This window comes from Toxorhynchites rutilus, chromosome 1, assembly GCF_029784135.1.
Source record: "Toxorhynchites rutilus septentrionalis strain SRP chromosome 1, ASM2978413v1, whole genome shotgun sequence".
In the NCBI taxonomy this organism is placed as follows: Eukaryota; Metazoa; Arthropoda; class Insecta; order Diptera; family Culicidae; genus Toxorhynchites; species Toxorhynchites rutilus.
Genome location: NC_073744.1, coordinates 92,573,984 through 92,592,520, shown reverse-complemented (window position 1 = coordinate 92,592,520; position 18,537 = coordinate 92,573,984). Strand labels below are relative to the sequence as shown.

Genomic DNA, 18,537 nt, shown 5'->3' with positions numbered 1-18,537 from the left:
GATTCAACAAGAGCCAAAGGTTGTACCGCTCATGACAACTCTACACGAGCTGATGATTGCGCCGGCTAGTGATCGTTCTATCCTGGATTCCTCGAGTCGAGAAAGATGCACCACGCTAGATATGGGGTACAGACGAGGGGGACGTTGCTGATTAACGGTCAGCTGCATCCCAATAGGAAGTATCCCGTGTCGGGCACACGTATAGAGCATTGAAGACTGCAACATCCCAATTATGAGAACACTTGTAATACTAACCTCGAGCCAACCGCGAGTAATCGGTTACATGTTACTAACATAGTTGTAAGCAAACATTGTCGAAATATTGAACTCCCGGCCCCGTTAGGCTGACGCCATATGAGTCCTAATAAAAATTTATATTTTGGATTAAAAAAATCAAGCAACCTGCTCGTCAGTGAAAATTATTATAGGTATATTCAGTGGCGTCGAGTGAAGCTTTCGCACCCGGGCGGAAGAGATGATTTGCACCCCCTTACCACCTCGCCGGAAAAGGAATCAATCGTGTTTATTCAATTTATTCATACAAATTCGGTTCTGCGACCCTAAATTTGTGTACCCGGGGGAGGTCCGCCCCCTCCGCACTCCCAGTCGACGCCACTGGAAAAAATAAATATAATCTATAAATCTCAAAATATATGTGTGTTCTGTGTTCAGATCAAGAATAGAAACAATAAAGAGAGAAGAAATATTGTGCATAGGAAAAACGACATTATCGTGATCTTGATACCACCGTCAACTAGGGAGACTGTGTAATCAGCAGCAGCCGTGATCTCTCATCTCGTCTGATTGGTGAACAAAATTGTTCCGTCATTATGACTGCTACATGCCATGCCTGCGCTACCGATATCGCCGACGAATCCATCTTTTGTAACGGCTTCTGCAAGGCGGAATTTCACCTAAAATGTGTGAATCTCACCTCAGCGTTCTATAATGAGATGAAAAAGAACACGCAACTTTTCTGGATGTGCAAATCCTATAGCAAATTGATGGATGACATCCGCTTCTGCAATACAATTCGTGACGCTCATGAGGCCGGATATCAAAATGCTCTAAGCGCTCATAATGAGATCGCCCAGAGGATCAAATCGGAAATTCTGAACGAGCTGAAAAGCGAACTACGCATGAATTTTACCGCCCTGATCAACTCCAATTCACTTACACCGAAATCGTCAACACGCCCTGCGTACACTGCTGGATCGATACGTAGTCGACGTCTATTTCCAGAACAAAAAGCCACCGAACGCCAGCAAAATGATCTGATGCATGGAACTGCATCCTCATTATCTCCATCGTTTGATAACTTCGCTGCACCTGCTCCCAAGCAGAAGTTTTGGCTTTACCTATCCCGCATTTCTTGCAATGTCACCGTGGAACAAGTTCATGAGTTGGCCATACAAAGATTAGAAACAAACGACATCGAAGTGCTCAGACTCGTCGCCAAGGGAAAAGATGTTAGCGGTATATCATTCATCTCGTTTAAGCTTGGAATCAGTTCCGACCTAAAAGCTAAGGCTCTCTCGACTGCAACATGGTCTAAGGGTATATTGTTCAGAGAGTTCAAGGATAACAGACCCGTTGCAAATTTTTGGCAACGCCCACGAACACCGAATGCAGATTCATCCTTATACTCAGTGACACCAGATCGCCAAGAGGGTGCCATGGTAGTATAAATGGTACATCGGCTATAAACATCTCAGAACGCATTGCCTCTAGCATCATGGAAGCCTCTAATCCTCCCAACCAAGTCGCGCTTGCTGCTCATTCTTGCCATCTCAGTCGTTCTGGCCCTGTGGTTGTGGACGATGACGGGGTCTTCCAATCATTTATTCCAGGCAAGTATTCGTTTTGTTCGAGTCCTTCATCGCCTGATATTGTTCCAATTTGCAGTGCAACTCAATTTTCACCAGTCTCACCTCATCAATCACCTCTGGTTAATCAAACACTGGGACGCATCGAAAACAGTACTATGGAAGCCCTATTGCCCCCCGCCGTAGTCGAGTCTCTCCCACCAGCATTCAACAGTCGTCCCGGCCCTACGTGTGGGAGTGGTACTATGGTCTTCCAGCTCGACATCAAAGGCAAGTACGATGGTCCTATGTACTCGATGACTCCTGATTCGCCCATCGCTTGCAGCCTCCTGTCACCTATCAGCAATCGTCCTGGTATGGCCACCACAAGTCATCAATTTCGTGGCCATCGAAATTCTGGAGTATCCATCTACTACCAGAATGTAAGAGGATTGCGGACGAAGATTGAAGACTTTTTTACTTCCGTTACTGCTTCGCCATATGACGAACTCGTGTTAATTGAAACCTGGCTCGATGATGTTATACCTTCTAACATTGAAAAATTTCTCTATTGAAAGAAAAATTTTAACGCTTTCGCGTGAGTTCTGTTACAATACTAAAAAAATTTATTCAAAAGTTTCACAATATATACATGGTTCCTTAAACTAAGATTGACGAGGAACATCTCCTCTCTCTCTCTTGAAAACCGATAACATATCGGTTTCGTTTAGATCATCTACCTTCCTTGTCCCTTCTTTGGCGTATGGTAACGTGCAGTCTGAGACGGCTGCACTACCCTAAGAAAATACCTTAAGTTTATAGCACCTCGTCGGTGCGCCTATCTTATTCTTGGATTTCCCCTTTCCATCCTTCGCTCTAAAATAACATCCTTTTATTTGATTACACCCTGCTGGTGTATCTGGCTGAGCGCAGCTAGGGATGGAAAAGGGTAATAAAAATGCATCCTAAATGATGCATGCATTAAATTGTTTACCGGACGCTATCTAAATATTCGTCCATTCTGAATTTATGACCGGCAATAATTTCGAACTACGAGCGTTTTCTAGCCTAACAAAACACTTGAGCTCTTACATCTTTTAATTGCCTTACATTGGTCCTTTCTAAACATTTCTATACCTCGCTTGGAGGTCTTGTTTTTAAAAACGTATATTTTTGTCTTGCTTTTTATAGTCTATTCTTTTTTGCAGCGCTTACATCGCTTTCCTAAGCTAACAATAATATATATGACCTTACCTATGATCTACTCTTATTATTACGGAATTTCCTACTTTATTGCTTTTACGCATAAACAACATCTGTCCGTAACATTCCGGACCCCGTAAATCTACTCCATAGATTTACCAAATTCTTCAGTATTATCATTCTTTTCTACATTTTAATTTAAATTTTTGATAGTCGTTCTACATGTTCTAAATCATATACATTTGCTTGAACATATTTCCATCTGTAGCTGTATCGCTTTATTCTGTGTTTTATTGTGTGATTTGATTTCACTCACATTATTATCTTTTCCTTACACTTACACTTACAAGTTTATACTAGAAAACATAACTTATTATTTGTTTTATTAATAATAGTATTTTTGTTTCATTTTTATTCTGCATACAGTTATGCAAACTAATCGTAAACATTCGTAAATTTCGAATAATTGCTCTCACTAGTAATTTGATATAACCGTTAATTATATAAACTAACTTCAAGTTTCTTTTTGGAAAATTATGCATTGAGGTTCAGTGTTATATAATATTTTCCATTAAAGGAAATGCAAATTACATTTTCTTTTCTCTTATAAGATTTTCTTTCATCAAACACAACGTTCCATTTTAATGCTAAGTTATCTCGTTGCCAAGAAAGGAATCTTGAATCCAACATCCTTTTGCTAGTTGTCTTGTTACATTGCTGATATTGTTTTTCTCAAAACATCCTTTTTAAATAATTAGTCAATGTGCTAATCTTTTGGTAGTACAATTACCGTTCCTTCAGCAAGTATTAACATTAAAGTTTGTCTCTGAATACTAAATCCAATTTTAAAGCCTCAGTTCTCATGTAACTGTTCCGACTAATCATATAATACGACTGATCGTAGCTCACATAAACTTTTTCAAGTCGTTTTCTTTATGCATGCAACTCATGCTCTCATAGTGTGATATACTTTGAAATACATTTAAAAATTTCATTCAATTTTTTTTCCTGTTACTTGTATTCAAATAACTCATAATGTCATCTACATTGTATAGTTAACCATCTCCAATCTTTCCCTCAGTTAAGACTGGAAGCTATGCTTTTAATAGTCATTTGAATAATGCATTGATCATATTCTCAGCAACTCACATGCTGAGCTTCGCAAACCACTTGTTCAAAAAATCTTTCTTCAGCATCTCACATGCTGTATTTCATCAACCGACTTACTGGTGATGTTGTTACTCTCAGCAATCCACTTGCTGAGTTTTAAGCAATTCACTTGCTTAAAAAAGAAACTTTTGATTTTGACCCCTTCAGCAAATCACTTGCTGAAGGTTAAGCAATCCACTTGCTAACAAATCAGTCTTCCAAATTCTTCATAGCTGTATTTTTAATTTTTTCTACCATCAACTAATTCACAGTTGATATCGCTCCTTTCAGCAATTCACTTACTGAGCTTTGAGCCAATCATTCGTATAGAAACTGGCTTCAGCATATCACTTGCTGCGCCATAATTTTTTCTTTAGTGGTCAATGTATATTTTTCAGCAGAATACTTGCTATACTTTTAACCCATCAGAGTAATGTTTTGAGCATTCCAAATGCTTGACGCTTGACCGGACAGTCTCTTCATTTTTGCTCTAATTGATATTTTGGACCTTACAAGTTATCATTTTCTTGGGTCCATTTTATAACGAAACAATTGTATCTTAAATTGTATTAAAGTCTTTCAGCAGCTCACTTGCTGAACTTCAAGCAAATCATTTGCCTAAAAATATTTTTCTAATTAATTCAGTTAACAGTTTTGTTAAATTTCCATTTTAAGATTTTCGTCTTCATATTTTATCAAGCTTAAGATTTTCTATACTTTATATAGATATAAAGAATATCAACATATTACAAACGTTGAAAAACAAACTTTCCAACCTCTATATTAGAGAGTTTATAGTTTTGATCTACGGTAATAATTTCCCTATCTGGGCCATAATTTTGCAAATTGCGGAAACATACAATGAAAGAATCCGAACTCATATCTTGCGCTAACTCAAGATGTATTGCTCTCGTTGTCATACAGGTAAATAGACGCCCCTAATACTTAGGAAACAGTCTTCTAAAGATTTGAAAGATATTCAGAGCCATAATTTTCAATTATAAGTAGTCCTATTTTATACGAATCTATGGCTTTTAACTATAACGATCGCATTATTTTATATGTGTCGCCCTATGACTAAATATTGTCAACATGTCACAAATTTTGCAAAATAGAATATTCTTCATCATATTTCGTTAATGATGGTACAATAGTGTAACTCGTGGTTACAGTGTGGAAGTCGTTTTTGATACGACGTCGAGGATACTGGTAATCTGGGGTACAGTATTTATCGAGATTTCCAATACTATAATTATCGACTGAATATGATTTTCTATTGTGGGAATTATTTCTCCTTGGAAGAAATGAAGATTCATTTATAAACAATTCCTTTGGTGTTATTTCTGGCGCTACCTTCCTCGGAGGCTCAATAACACAAATCTCTATATTTGTTGAGTTTTCAAATTGTATGTTAGCATCTTGTGATGAATCATCCATCTTGATGATAACACTTTTGGTTTTACATTGGCTCCCAATTTTTGGGATGAACTTTGCACTTCTAAGGAATTTTTTAAAACCTTCACGCCAGGCTTTCGTCTTCAAATAAAATTTTGCTAATATTTTTGTTCTATTTCTGAGGACTACTTCCTCTACTGCTACAGGTGGTTCTATTTCTTCAAACCGTTTTTCAGTTGGGTATTTTATTTTCTGTTCAACAATCAGTGTTGCAACAGAATTCTTAATTAATCCAGTAGCTGGCCTTTCCCATTCTGGATCTTGAAGGTTGATAGATAGTTTTTCTATCTTAAAATTTTTAGCGTTTCCATTATTGGAATCCGCTATTTCTTTATTTGCAGATATCTCATCCGCCCTGACTTCATGCATCACGCATGGTTTTTTCTTTTCCGCCATAATTCCTCTTTCTGTGGAGGTTTTCGTATTTTCTTCTATCACAGCCCATACATCTGTGATGATACCCGTTTTGCCTATTGCGGGCAAACTATTCTCATAATCAGATTCGCGTTTTGCGACTGATATGGTTTTAAATGGCTCTTTCCTCACTGGGAATGAGCAGCCATCTTCACCGCTCTGAGGACTAACATCTCCTAGTTTTTCATTCATTTCAACTTGTATCACTTCAAGTTTGTCTTCATCATCTGAATCTTCTGACTCAGATGAATTGTCATTTTTCCTCCTCATATACCTAGCCAACTTAGGGTTCCACGGAGGAGGTGCAATTAATCTGGTTACTTTAGATGATTCAAATACTTTGTCATCTGAATCATTACCTTTCCTCCTGCAATCAACTAGATCAGGATTCCAAGGAGGAGGCATTTTTAATTGATGGCATTCCTCTGAGTTTCTAAACTCAGATTCAGAATTGCCATTTACTCGCCTATGCAATTCACTAATTGCCCTAAATGGAGGCGGCTTGGTTGGCATATCCTCCTTATAATAATTTCCCCACCCACTAGGATATATGCTAGTAGCGAGTATTCCTATTAAGTCACTTATTCGCACTTTCTTCGAATAATTATATTCTAGATCTGTGCATTTGACACAGATCCACCGATCACCCGTTAGAGGGGCTTGCTTTAGATTAGTGCAACTCAAGTGGAACCATCGCTCACACTCGCAACAATAAATCATCTGTTCCTCATCAGACTCGTGACATAGGTGACAGTGACCCTTCACATTACGTGTGAAGTATTTAGTGGTAATCATCTTGTATGTGTTTTCCATATTCCTACTAATTTTATTGTTTATATTTTAATGTTGGCTCACTTGACCGTACGAATTTATTCCTTTATCATTTCTTTGCTCTCTTGGCCCCTATTTTAAAAACTCCCATGGTTGCTATCGCAACCCCTATAATTCTTAATATAGATTAATTCTATACCTGTTTTTCGATTAACTCATCTGGTGCTGGGATACTACTGCTGCTGCTGGTGCCGACTGGTTCTTGAGTGGTCCAAACCTTCTGGCTCGGATTGTTCTTGTCACTTCTGATAGTGCCAATGCTGGTGCTGCTGCATCTAATGCCACCGCTTGCTTCTGGTTCCGCTGGTTGACAGTTCCTGGTATCTCTAGCGATGGTCTCTCCGATTGTGCCGAGGATACTGCTGCTACCTCTTGCTTCTAACTCCACGACCACGTGCTGCTGCGGCAGTTGGTCATATTTATAATAACTGCCTTCTGGTACTTGAATTAACATATATTTATGTGTGTATATAGCATCCACTGCTTTAGTAAAGTTCGCGAAACGAATACACTCTTTAGGCATCCACTGCCTTAGGAAAGTTCGCGAAAAGAGTACACTCTTTAGGCATCCACTGCCTTAGGAAAGTTCGTGAAAATAATACACTCTTTAGGCATCCACTGCCTTAGGAAAATTCGCGAAAATAATACACTCTTTAGGCATCCACTGCCTTTAGGAAAGTTCGCGAAAATAATACACTCTTTAGGCATCCACTGCCTTAGGAAAATTCGCGAAAATAATACACTCTTTAGGCATCCACTGCCTTTAGGAAAGTTCGCGAAAATAATACACTCTTTAGGCATCCACTGCCTTAGGAAAGTTCGTGAAAATAATACACTCTTTAGGCATCCACTGCCTTAGGAAAATTCGCGAAAATAATACACTCTTTAGGCATCCACTGCCTTTAGGAAAGTTCGCGAAAATAATACACTCTTTAGGCATCCACTGCCTTAGGAAAATTCGCGAAAATAATACACTCTTTAGGCATCCACTGCCTTAGGAAAGTTCGTGAAAATAATACACTCTTTAGGCATCCACTGCCTTAGGAAAGTTCGTGAAAATAATACACTCTTTAGGCATCCACTGCCTTAGGAAAATTCGCGAAAATAATAAACTCTTTAGGCATCCACTGCCTTAGGAAAATTCGCGAAACGAATACACTTTTTAGGCATCCACTGCCTTTTGATAAAATTCACGAAAGAAATGCACTTTTTAGGCATCCACTGCCTTTGAGAATTCACAAATTCACACTTCTCGCATTCACTGCTGAGAAGATTTCACGAACATCACCTCTGGCATCCACTGCCGAGAAGAGTTCGCAAATTAACACATTTTGTACTTAAATAAAAGGAAAAACTTGCTCCTCTCTGGAGCCACCATGAAAAATTTCTCTATTGAAAGAAAAATTTTAACGCTTTCGCGTGAGTTCTGTTACAATACTAAAAAAATTTATTCAAAAGTTTCACAATATATACATGGTTCCTTAAACTAAGATTGACGAGGAACATCTCCTCTCTCTCTCTTGAAAACCGATAACATATCGGTTTCGTTTAGATCATCTACCTTCCTTGTCCCTTCTTTGGCGTATGGTAACGTGCAGTCTGAGACGGCTGCACTACCCTAAGAAAATACCTTAAGTTTATAGCACCTCGTCGGTGCGCCTATCTTATTCTTGGATTTCCCCTTTCCATCCTTCGCTCTAAAATAACATCCTTTTATTTGATTACACCCTGCTGGTGTATCTGGCTGAGCGCAGCTAGGGATGGAAAAGGGTAATAAAAATGCATCCTAAATGATGCATGCATTAAATTGTTTACCGGACGCTATCTAAATATTCGTCCATTCTGAATTTATGACCGGCAATAATTTCGAACTACGAGCGTTTTCTAGCCTAACAAAACACTTGAGCTCTTACATCTTTTAATTGCCTTACATTGGTCCTTTCTAAACATTTCTATACCTCGCTTGGAGGTCTTGTTTTTAAAAACGTATATTTTTGTCTTGCTTTTTATAGTCTATTCTTTTTTGCAGCGCTTACATCGCTTTCCTAAGCTAACAATAATATATATGACCTTACCTATGATCTACTCTTATTATTACGGAATTTCCTACTTTATTGCTTTTACGCATAAACAACATCTGTCCGTAACAAACATGCTGTTTAGCAGCGATTATTCTGTTTATCGGGGGACCGCACTGCGTTGACGAGCACTAAGAAGCGTTCAGGCGGTGTCCTCATTGCTGTGAAGGATACCATCCCGTCCAGTCTAATTCCGACTAACGTAGACAGCATTGAGCACGTATGGGTGTCGTTAAGCATGTCACAATGTAAGCTTGTCATTGGTGCCGTGTATATTCCTCCAGATAAGGCGTCGGATGTGCAGTTGTCTAATCTCCATATCGACTGTATGGAATCAGTAGTCTCACACTCCGGGCATGATTCGGTTGCTGTATTCGGTGACTACAACAGACCTGGACTGCGATGGATTCGAAACGATAATTCTAGATGTTGCGTGGACCTCACAATATCATCTATTACTCAATCCAACTCTGTTCTGCTTGACGGCATGAGCTCCAATAACATGTGGCAGATGAACTGACTGAAAAACCACTCCGGGAATACGCTTGATCTGTTATTTGTCAATGAGGAGATAACTAACTACTTGACTATTGATGAAATTGACAATCCTCTTGTTCCAAGCGACATCGACCATCCACCTTTTTCATGTACAATCGAAATTGACAAGCCTTTACTAGAGCTCAATGACCATGAATTTGACGTCGAAGCACTTAACTTCAAGAAAGCTGATTTCAACAGATTGGGCCAATATTTATCGTCAGTGGACTGGTCGCCAATGATCCAGTGTGTAAATCTGGATGATGCTGTCGAGAAGTTCACTCTCATACTTCAACGCGCTTTCATCTTATTCGTTCCACATCTACGTTCCCCGCAGAAACCACCTTGGTCAAACGCTGAGCTTCGACGTAGGAATAAACGCTGCAACGCTGCGCATAAGATTTACCGAAGAAATCGTACATCAACGAACAAAGCGTCGTTCCAATTCGCCAGCCGTCAATATAGAAGCCTGAACCGTCAACTCTATCGTAAACATGTGGTCTTTATGGAACGAAATTTGAAACGCAATCCAAAAAGCTTCTGGAATTTTGTGAAATCTAAGCGCAGAGTCTACACTACCTTCGGCAATGTATTTGGATGAACGACTGGCTTGCAGCTCTTCGGATAAATGTGAGCTTTTTGCTTCTTACTTCAGTTCGATGTTCAACTCCACTTCTGACAGCGTTGAAGCTGCTCTGGAACTAACTCCTGCTGGGAGCGCAGACGCTGATGCACCTGAAGTATCATCAGAAGGGATACGAAAAGCGGTCGAGAAATTAAAAATTTCCTATCAGCCTGGATGGAATTGATGGAATTGCAGCGTGTGTTCTGAAAAAATGCTTCGAACATCTGGAGCAGCCACTCACTCATTTGTACAACTTGTCTCTGAGAACTGCAACCTTCCCGACTCGATGGAAAGCATCGTTCATCGTTCATGACAGCTGGATCAAGGAAGATCTCGGTGTCTTCCTTGATCCAGCTGTCATTCCGGAACCACTACGAAGACATCATAGACAAGGCTCGTCGTCAATTGGGATTTGTGAGCAAATTGAGCAGAGAATTCCGAGATCCTTATACACTGAGATCCTTGTATTCGTGCTTGGTTCGGCCGTTTCTAGAAACCGCTTCATTAATATGGGACCCTTATCGTAGCACTATGGCTGCTCGCATCGAATCAATTCAGGGAAGGTTCGTCAGATTCGCCCTACGTCTCCTACCATGGAATGATCCGCTGAATTTGCCACCGTACGAACATCGATGTCAGTTGATAGGGTTGGAAACGCTGAAGCAAAGGCGGAAACGGGCTAAGGCAATATTCATCGCTCGACTTCTTGTCGCCGAAATTGATGCTCCAAACGTACTTGCGCAAATCGCCATCAATGTTCCTGGTTATACTCTTCGTCGCTCTGACTTCCTTCGCCTGCCGTTCAGACGTCGAGACTACTCCCTCCACGAACCAATACGTTCAATGATGGAATGCTTCAACGATGTTGCCCATTTGTTTGATTTTAATATCACGATTAACAAATTTAAGAGTAGAATAAAGCGTTTCGTGTTCAGCTAGTTTCACTACACTTTTGTTCATTAAGACATACTTGTCGGATGAAATATAATATTAATAAATAAATAAATAAATAAATCTTATACGACTGCTATCCCTCTATTGCTTTCGTCCTCCTCTATCGCCCTCGTCCTCAATCGGGCAAAAGTGCGTGGCTTAGCACTGCACAACCTTTGAGCGAACTCATCGTGTGGGCTTAGTAGGTGGCACCCATAGGTGCGTGAGATCCGCTGGAAGTGTTAAAATACGAAAATACCCCCTTCGCTAAAAGAGGAAGCTTCGAAAGAAGCCGGCTTTGGAATAAGCGACCCTGAGAGCCTTATCCCCAAATCCTCAGAGTTACAACTCCATGTTCGATTTGTTTTCTTTATTTTGAAAATATGATCAATTTTCATGGGTTCATACAGTATTTATTTCTCATGAATTCTTATTTGTCAAGCGCATTTCACGTGTTTGGAATATTGATAGAGGTAATAGTAATGACGTCAATCTGATGAAAGGATCTACAACATATATTTTGCACTCTCTTCCTGCAAGAATTTAGCTGACCGCTTGGCATCCAGAAACAGTGCGTTTACTTCCATTATGTCATCTTTTGTAACTTGGGTACGACCATTGACTTTACAGGACTGATGAGCCGGCGTCATGAGCTGAATGGCGTAACGCAAAGTTGTGTTGGATCCAATCTCACTGAGAGCTTGGATAGCTGCATCTTCAACATTTATACCTTCAGTTTGTGCCCGTAATTTTATAATTTGCTCAATTTCGGACAGATTATAAGGTGATGTTCGAACGATTAGAAGTCGGTCCAATAAATCCAGCGGAATGCCATGTGGCGAAATAATGTCATCAGTTCCACGTATCACGCATCGACCACGATTGGTAGCAAATATAACGATCGGTGCAATAGCAGATTCCAGTGATTTGTGAAGATATGTAAAACATTCCAGATCTAGCATATGAACTTCATCAATAAACAAAACGCCAGGAACTAATTCAGCGATTCCCTGATCAATATATTTGTTGACGACTTTGTTTATTTCCATGCGCAGTTTGTCTGTTATTTCGGTTTTCTTCGGTTTCATGATTTGACCGAACATCGACAAAACATCTTGACCTCCCTGTGGCCGGGCATTGGCAACATCAAGATCGTGTAAAGTAACATCCTGTACTACTTCCTTCTTTTTATGGACATCGCCTTTAGGAAGAGGAACGTACTCTTCAGTTTCTAGATCAAACTCAGTAGCAAAAGTGTCACTACGACCCTGTCTCTTCACCGCTCCACTATTTGCTTCAATATATATAACATCTCCTACTTCCACTTTTTCCTTTTGTAACGATTCGTAGATGCTTGGATCAAGTTTCAGTTGCTTGGTTCCTTTAGCCGTTTTTAGTCCGATGATAACATTGTTTATGGTTTTGCCGTAGCCACCCATTGGATTTTCAGTTTCAACAGGAGTAAGTTCTGTCACTTCTCCCTCGTAAACTTCTTTTGTTTCGCGAATGCGCAAGCCGATAGATCGACGGAAATTTTCCATCAGCACTTCTGTTTTCTTAATTTCACTGCTGAAAACTTCTGAACCAACCATAGGACAGAATGGAACTTTATTTCCCAATTCTTGTGCAATGGCAAGTGCAATAGCAGTTTTTCCAGTGCCGGGCGGGCCAGCAAGCAAAAGTGCTCTTCCGGACATCTTTTTTGTTTTGATTAAATCCACTACAACACCAGCCGCCTGTGAATTGAAATTTAAATGCAATACTTTTATTTTATACTATCCTATCACGGCCATACCTCACGTGCATCTTTCTGACCGACCAATCCTGCGGCGATTTGAAGAGGAACGTAGTTATCATCTAACCCTAGCCCTTTAACATGACTGTGAGCAGCAATCCGCTGGGTTTTAACAGTACTTTTTACTTCTTCGATTTTCATTTTATACAAGTATATCCAAGCCTAGAAAATTGAGAACACTTGGCTGCAAGTAGAACAACTTTTAATATTGGAGTGTGAATAAACAATCACTGGTTTCCAAGGAGTTCGTGAAGAATTTCTCACCAATGTTCAAATTTAACCTCACTTTTAAAATCATATACATAAACGACATAAACAGATATAAACCAAGATAGTGGAGTTAACAGGTGGCTCGTAATTTACACCAAGACGGATCTATGGTACTAGGTGAGGCCGTTTCGTCACTAAGTGGGTGGGGGCGGTATATGAAAACCAGGTGTATGGCACGATTATCGCTATCTCAGGCAAGGCGCAAATTGAGACGCGTATAGCGCAAGTAGCTTCACGCGACATAGCGCCTTTTTTTGTGGCTAATGAAAACAGATAGAACAGCGCATATTGGGCAGGCGACGCGAGATAGCGCAGTGCTCGTAAGACGCGACTCCCGAGACGCTATGGCTGAACCACAGTTTCTCGTGCTGATCGTGCCGGATGCGGTGGTTGTGTTGGTGAACAATTATGTAGCGCCGTGAGTCTGACATTATATGGGTGTGCTGATCGAGTGGTTGTGATAGTAAATGAATATATCTCGCAACTAAGTGTGAGTCAGACATTGTATGCGCGTGGCGCGTTATTTACATCAATCTGAGACTCAACATGCGCACCACCACGTGACCTGTGTAACACATATGAGTCGTGTTGGTAGTTTCGTGTTAGCTCACGAGTGCTATACGTTTCTCAATTTGCGCCTAGCCTCACTCTACCTACCATCATCGCATATCTCACCATCCCTCTGCTGTAAAAGTTCATCATCGACATCACGATATGTCAGATGGTGGTAAATTGGTAATTCGCGAAGGTGTCGACGTCTGGTGGCGACTTCAAATTAGGGCCGTAATTTGTGTCCCAAACTCGTTAGTGTAATCTCTATCAGATTAGAAGTCACGAAGCCGGTTTTTAAATTTTCAAATTTGAATGAAAATGTTCACATCATGTTATTGAATTACTCGAAACACGTATTTCTGACTTTCATTCAACTATATGGCTATACAATTCCAAAATTGTTGCTAAATTTTTTCATTATTATATAAAATTGTCTTCATAAACAATTTTCGTATGAGACTTTTTCACCATCTGCAAACAAAAATGTTTTTAATTCAAATAGAATACTAATTTGATATGGAAAAGCTAATTTTCATTCATAATTTTAATTTTGAAAACGTTCATTTCGACTGAAAATCAGCTATTCGTTGACGCTCCCCTAAACTTGATAGATGCACAATGCCGCCAACGCGGATCGCTGTTTTGAAGAAAACAAATACTTTTGACGTTTGAGATGTTGACACCAAAAACATGGTGGGTGTCATATAGCTGATGAAAACAGTACGGAAGAAAGCAGAAGGGGAATTAATTCCTTGAAGCGTGAAAGAGACAGACTGATCACGAGCGAGCTTGGGCACAAGTGTATTGTGTTTTGTTTAGAAACAAAACACAGTAGACTTCCAAGATGGCTGAAGAGTGGTTCTAGTAAGTTGGCCCACCTTAGGATATACTTATACGTGCCTTGGTTTTAGCAAATTGGCCCACCTTAGGATATACTTCTACGCGCCTTGATTTACACTATTTAGAAAAGACGTATGAGGAATGGCAAGACGAAAAGTTTGGATTTGTTTATATTATTACTTGTGTTGGTATGGTTACGTTTGATTTCGTCGAAGGTATTTGAAGCAGTATAATAAATAAACAGTAGTCGTTGAAAATAGTAACCTAATAACCTTTATGCATATGCTTCCGCCAGCTGGCTCGGCTAATGTGATCTGATTTATTCAGGGAATGCTTTGATCGTGGTACCACTACTGGCGCATAATTTGCAGCTTTGATTTTGTGCTGGTTCATAACGGCAATCAACCGTGCCGGCGAAACTGTAGTCAATGTTTAGTGTTGTTTGGATACCATCTATGTAAATAAATTCAAACTTACGGGATACGTCCGAACGGCAATTCTGACATTACGTTTCACCTTTCACTTCACTTTCCTTGATATAAACATCCAATTCGCGATGACAGTAGAGATGGGCAAAATGGTTCACTTTAATGGGCACCTTACACGATCAAACTGATTGACAATAAGTGTCTTCAATATCGTGACAGCTAGGCTTTCGACATCCGATCTAACCTCAATCAATATTTTGCCACCTTACACGGTCAATATCACCCTCAACCCGAGACAACGAAAATATCCGCGATGGCTAGTGGCGACATTCGAGTTTGGGATCCAAACTATTCTCCATCAAATTAGAAGGCGAAAAGGCAATTTTCAATTGGTAAAATTTGAATGAAAATATCTACTTGGTATTATTTAATTAGTTGAAGCGCGTAGTCCTAACTCTAAGTTTACCTATTTTCTATGAATTTTCAGATATTTCTACTAAAATTTATTATTATTATATAACGTCAGTTTCAGATACAATTTTTGTATAGGATTTTCTCACCACTCGCAGAAAAAAAGTGATTTGCATTCACATAGAATACTAATTTGATTTGGAAAAGTTAATTTTCATTCATAATTTACACTTTAAAACTCGTTTTTCCTTCTCAAAAACACATCATAATACTCGCTTCACAAATACAGACTGATCCTTTCAGTTTCAGGGATGCCAGATTATTTTAGATTGCGAAAATATATGCAAATTATATTATCTGCAAGCAAATGTTTTTATTCGATAAATAAGACTATGACAGTAGAACCCCGTTTATCTGTATCTGTATCTGTACCCCGATTATCTGTACCTGTATCTATTTCTGTATTGATAGAACATAGTTTTTATGTTTAAACATCATCTCGACTATTCGCGGATAATCGGGATTATACTGTAACTTGAATTAACACGTGATGTTTTTTCACCTGTGATTTTCCCAGATCTTCTCATTCTCCAAATTTTATAGCGGAGTGTGAAGAAACACACAATTTAGACTAAAGTGGCTGCCCCGCTCGGTAGCGCAAAGAATGACTGAGTTCAATGTTAAAAAATTCCTAAGACGTTGTTAATTTTCATTCACTCTCTCACCATCCCATTGTCAGTTTACTTTGAGGTTTTGATTTGTATCGCGAAAAGTACAGTATTTTGCTATTTTAAGTACAGTAATTTACATTTAATGCGACATTTTTCTAATTGGACAGACCTGTATGCGACACGTTTAGTTAGACATTTCTGTAAACATCGAGTTCGGGCCCAGGCGTCGACGCTGTACCACTCTCATCTTCAATGTCCAATTACAGGTCAAATCGCCTCCAATGCGACACTGAGTGGTTCTCCGGCATATCGCATTAAATGTAAATTACTGTATCAGTTTTCCAAACCAAAAGCTTTCATTTATGATTCCTACAATTTCAAAAGTTTATAAATTTTAATTGCAATCGCAAAAAAGACTAACAAACATTAAATGTCCGCTTGCAAATCTGGCAACTCAGTCTGGAAGTCCGTGAGGTAAGACGTCATCATGATGCATCCATAGGAAATGTCACGATATTGATGCCCGAAAATCAGAAAATCCGGATTTCTGCGTTGTCGGCCATGTTCAGCTGTCATTATGCTCTCAAATGTCATCATATTGTCAATAAATTTGACCGTGTAAGGTCCGCTTAATGAACCGTTCAGTGACCAATCGTCCACTTAAGGTGAAGGTGGAAGCTAGCCATAAATGGCTGCCACAATGGCGCTCATTTCTTTCATCTCCCTCCCTCACCTCTCACCCGAAAATCAATAATTTTGCGAAACAGTGTGAAGAAAATGATCGTTTTCGCACACTTCCCATCAAGTAATATCAACCAAACTCTAATCGATTACTCACAAGATATTAAATTTTCATCTGCTTTCGCACCGTATAGTGAAGAACGTCGGAAAACTCGAGCAAGTGCTCTGAAAGTTAAATTTTCGTTTTTCAATCTTCTGCAATGGTTTTGTTTGTATTGGTGGAAGCATCGTTATTTTTTCGACACTGATGCCAAACAACATCATCGAAACAGCTATAAAAACCACTCAATAAAATGTTATTCCGGAGTCATAGCGTCCCATGTCATGAAAATAACTAGAATAAAATTGTGTTGATATCAACACAATTATTATTTTTACGTTTAATGGGTCTATAATGTAAGTTTTAGCAACTTTAACATTGGGTAAGAAAATTGTATTGCAGAGCTCGGAACACTGCCTATGCTTTCAAAAACGGTAAACGGAAAAGTATTAAATTCAATCTAAATGCCTCGGCCAACGAAGAGAAGGGTTAAGGCTTTCCAACGTGAATATGTGAAAACAATACGATCAACGAAGGAAAATATTAAGGAATTATCAACATCGAGTTACTATGCGGAAGAACTTGTTAATACCAAAAGTGCCCCAATTCGCATGTGTTATAAATTTGCTTATGTTACGCTCGCGTATAATCAGAATCATATGCAAATGCACCTTCTATATATATTTATATTTGCAATTGTTCATCGGAACATATCGTTCATACATTTTACTTTAGTATTGAATTATTATTTGTTGTTTTTTTCAAATGTATTCAAAGACTCGTGTCAATGAAGCGCCACACAGTCTGATAAGTGAATTGATCTATTTACGTGTGCTTTGCTCTTCTCTCACAAACACTATTACCCCATTTTTACACGAGGGTTTACCTATACTACTACAATGGCTAGCTTCCACCTTCACCTTAAGTGAACTAGTTTTTTCGAGCAGTTCACTCACTCTTTTGTACATTACAGGGATATGTGTTTAAAAATACTGTGTGCTGAATTTCTTTGAACTGAAGGTACTATCCGAAAAAAAGCAGCAAGAAAAAAGGATTCGGGCCAGGAATTGGATGCAAAGAAAAGGAGCTACAAAAACAATATTGAAGAAACTCTACGATGATGATCACCGAGAGTACAGAGCAGTGTTGAGAATAAAGGTGGAAACAGAATGCCGCGTTGTGCGTTGCTTCTCATCAGCTGTCATTTTTTGAGTTTTGTACTAAAACATTCGCCCGACGCAGTCTGTTGAATTGCAGTCACAATCTAGCATCGCGTCACCACTTTTCATGTAAACAAAAATAAAATAAAATTCGTATGAAAATCTTGTTCTTATTGTATCCACGGATCAGTTGAATGTTTTTAAAAAAAAACACATTGACATCCGCGCTGGCGGCATTGAGCTTCATTTACTAGTTTAGGGGAGCGTGAAAGAATAGCTGATTTTCAATCGGAATGAACACGTTTTCAAAATTAAAATTATGAATGAAAATTAGCTTTTCCATATCAAACTAGTATTCTATTTAAATGAAAAACATTTTTGTTTGCAGGTGGTGGAAAAGTCATACGAAAATTGTTTATGAATACAGCTCTATATTATGATGAAAAAATTCAGCCATGCGGTTGAATGAAAGTCAGAAACACGTGTTTCAAGTAATCAAATCACATCATGTCAAATTTTCATTCAAATTTTAGAATTTAAAAACCGGCTTCGTGTCTTCTAATCTGATAGAGATTACACTAACGAGTTTGGGACACCAA

General features: G+C 39.1%; 2 protein-coding genes across 4 annotated transcripts; one reads left to right on the top strand and one right to left on the bottom strand.

The window, feature by feature from the left end:
- Positions 1-830: 830 nt before the first annotated feature.
- On the top strand, positions 831-1,688 carry LOC129761186 (uncharacterized). The gene has a single exon (XM_055758900.1). It carries the CDS (start codon positions 831-833, stop codon positions 1,686-1,688), a length of 858 nt encoding a protein of 285 aa, XP_055614875.1.
- A 9,733-nt stretch (positions 1,689-11,421) lies between these two features.
- On the bottom strand, positions 11,422-13,195 carry LOC129775779 (ruvB-like helicase 1). 3 transcript variants are annotated; one of them, XM_055780887.1, is made up of 3 exons: positions 13,090-13,195; positions 12,826-13,009; positions 11,422-12,766 (listed from the first exon to the last, which is right to left on the bottom strand). In XM_055780887.1, the coding sequence occupies exons 2-3, from the start codon at positions 12,964-12,966 to the stop codon at positions 11,537-11,539; spliced, it is 1,371 nt and encodes a 456-aa protein (XP_055636862.1). In that variant the 5' UTR covers positions 12,967-13,009; positions 13,090-13,195; the 3' UTR covers positions 11,422-11,536. The 3 variants fall into 3 exon arrangements, with proteins under 3 accessions (XP_055636862.1, XP_055636853.1, XP_055636845.1); XM_055780878.1 differs by having other exon boundaries at positions 12,826-13,024; positions 13,090-13,132; XM_055780870.1 differs by lacking the exon at positions 13,090-13,195 and having other exon boundaries at positions 12,826-13,083.
- Between the last annotated feature and the right edge of the window lie 5,342 nt (positions 13,196-18,537).

What these genes read in the sequence shown, in the direction of transcription:
- LOC129761186 (XM_055758900.1), top strand. Translation starts at nt 831, where the DNA reads ATGACTGCTACATGCCATGCCTGCGCTACCGATATCGCCGACGAATCC.
- LOC129775779 (XM_055780887.1), bottom strand. Translation starts at nt 12,966, where the DNA reads ATGAAAATCGAAGAAGTAAAAAGTACTGTTAAAACCCAGCGGATTGCT. An exon ending in GTCAGAAAGATGCACGTGAG is followed by an intron (nt 12,767 to 12,825) that starts GTATGGCCGTGA and finishes TTCAATTCACAG; the next exon opens with GCGGCTGGTGTTGTAGTGGA.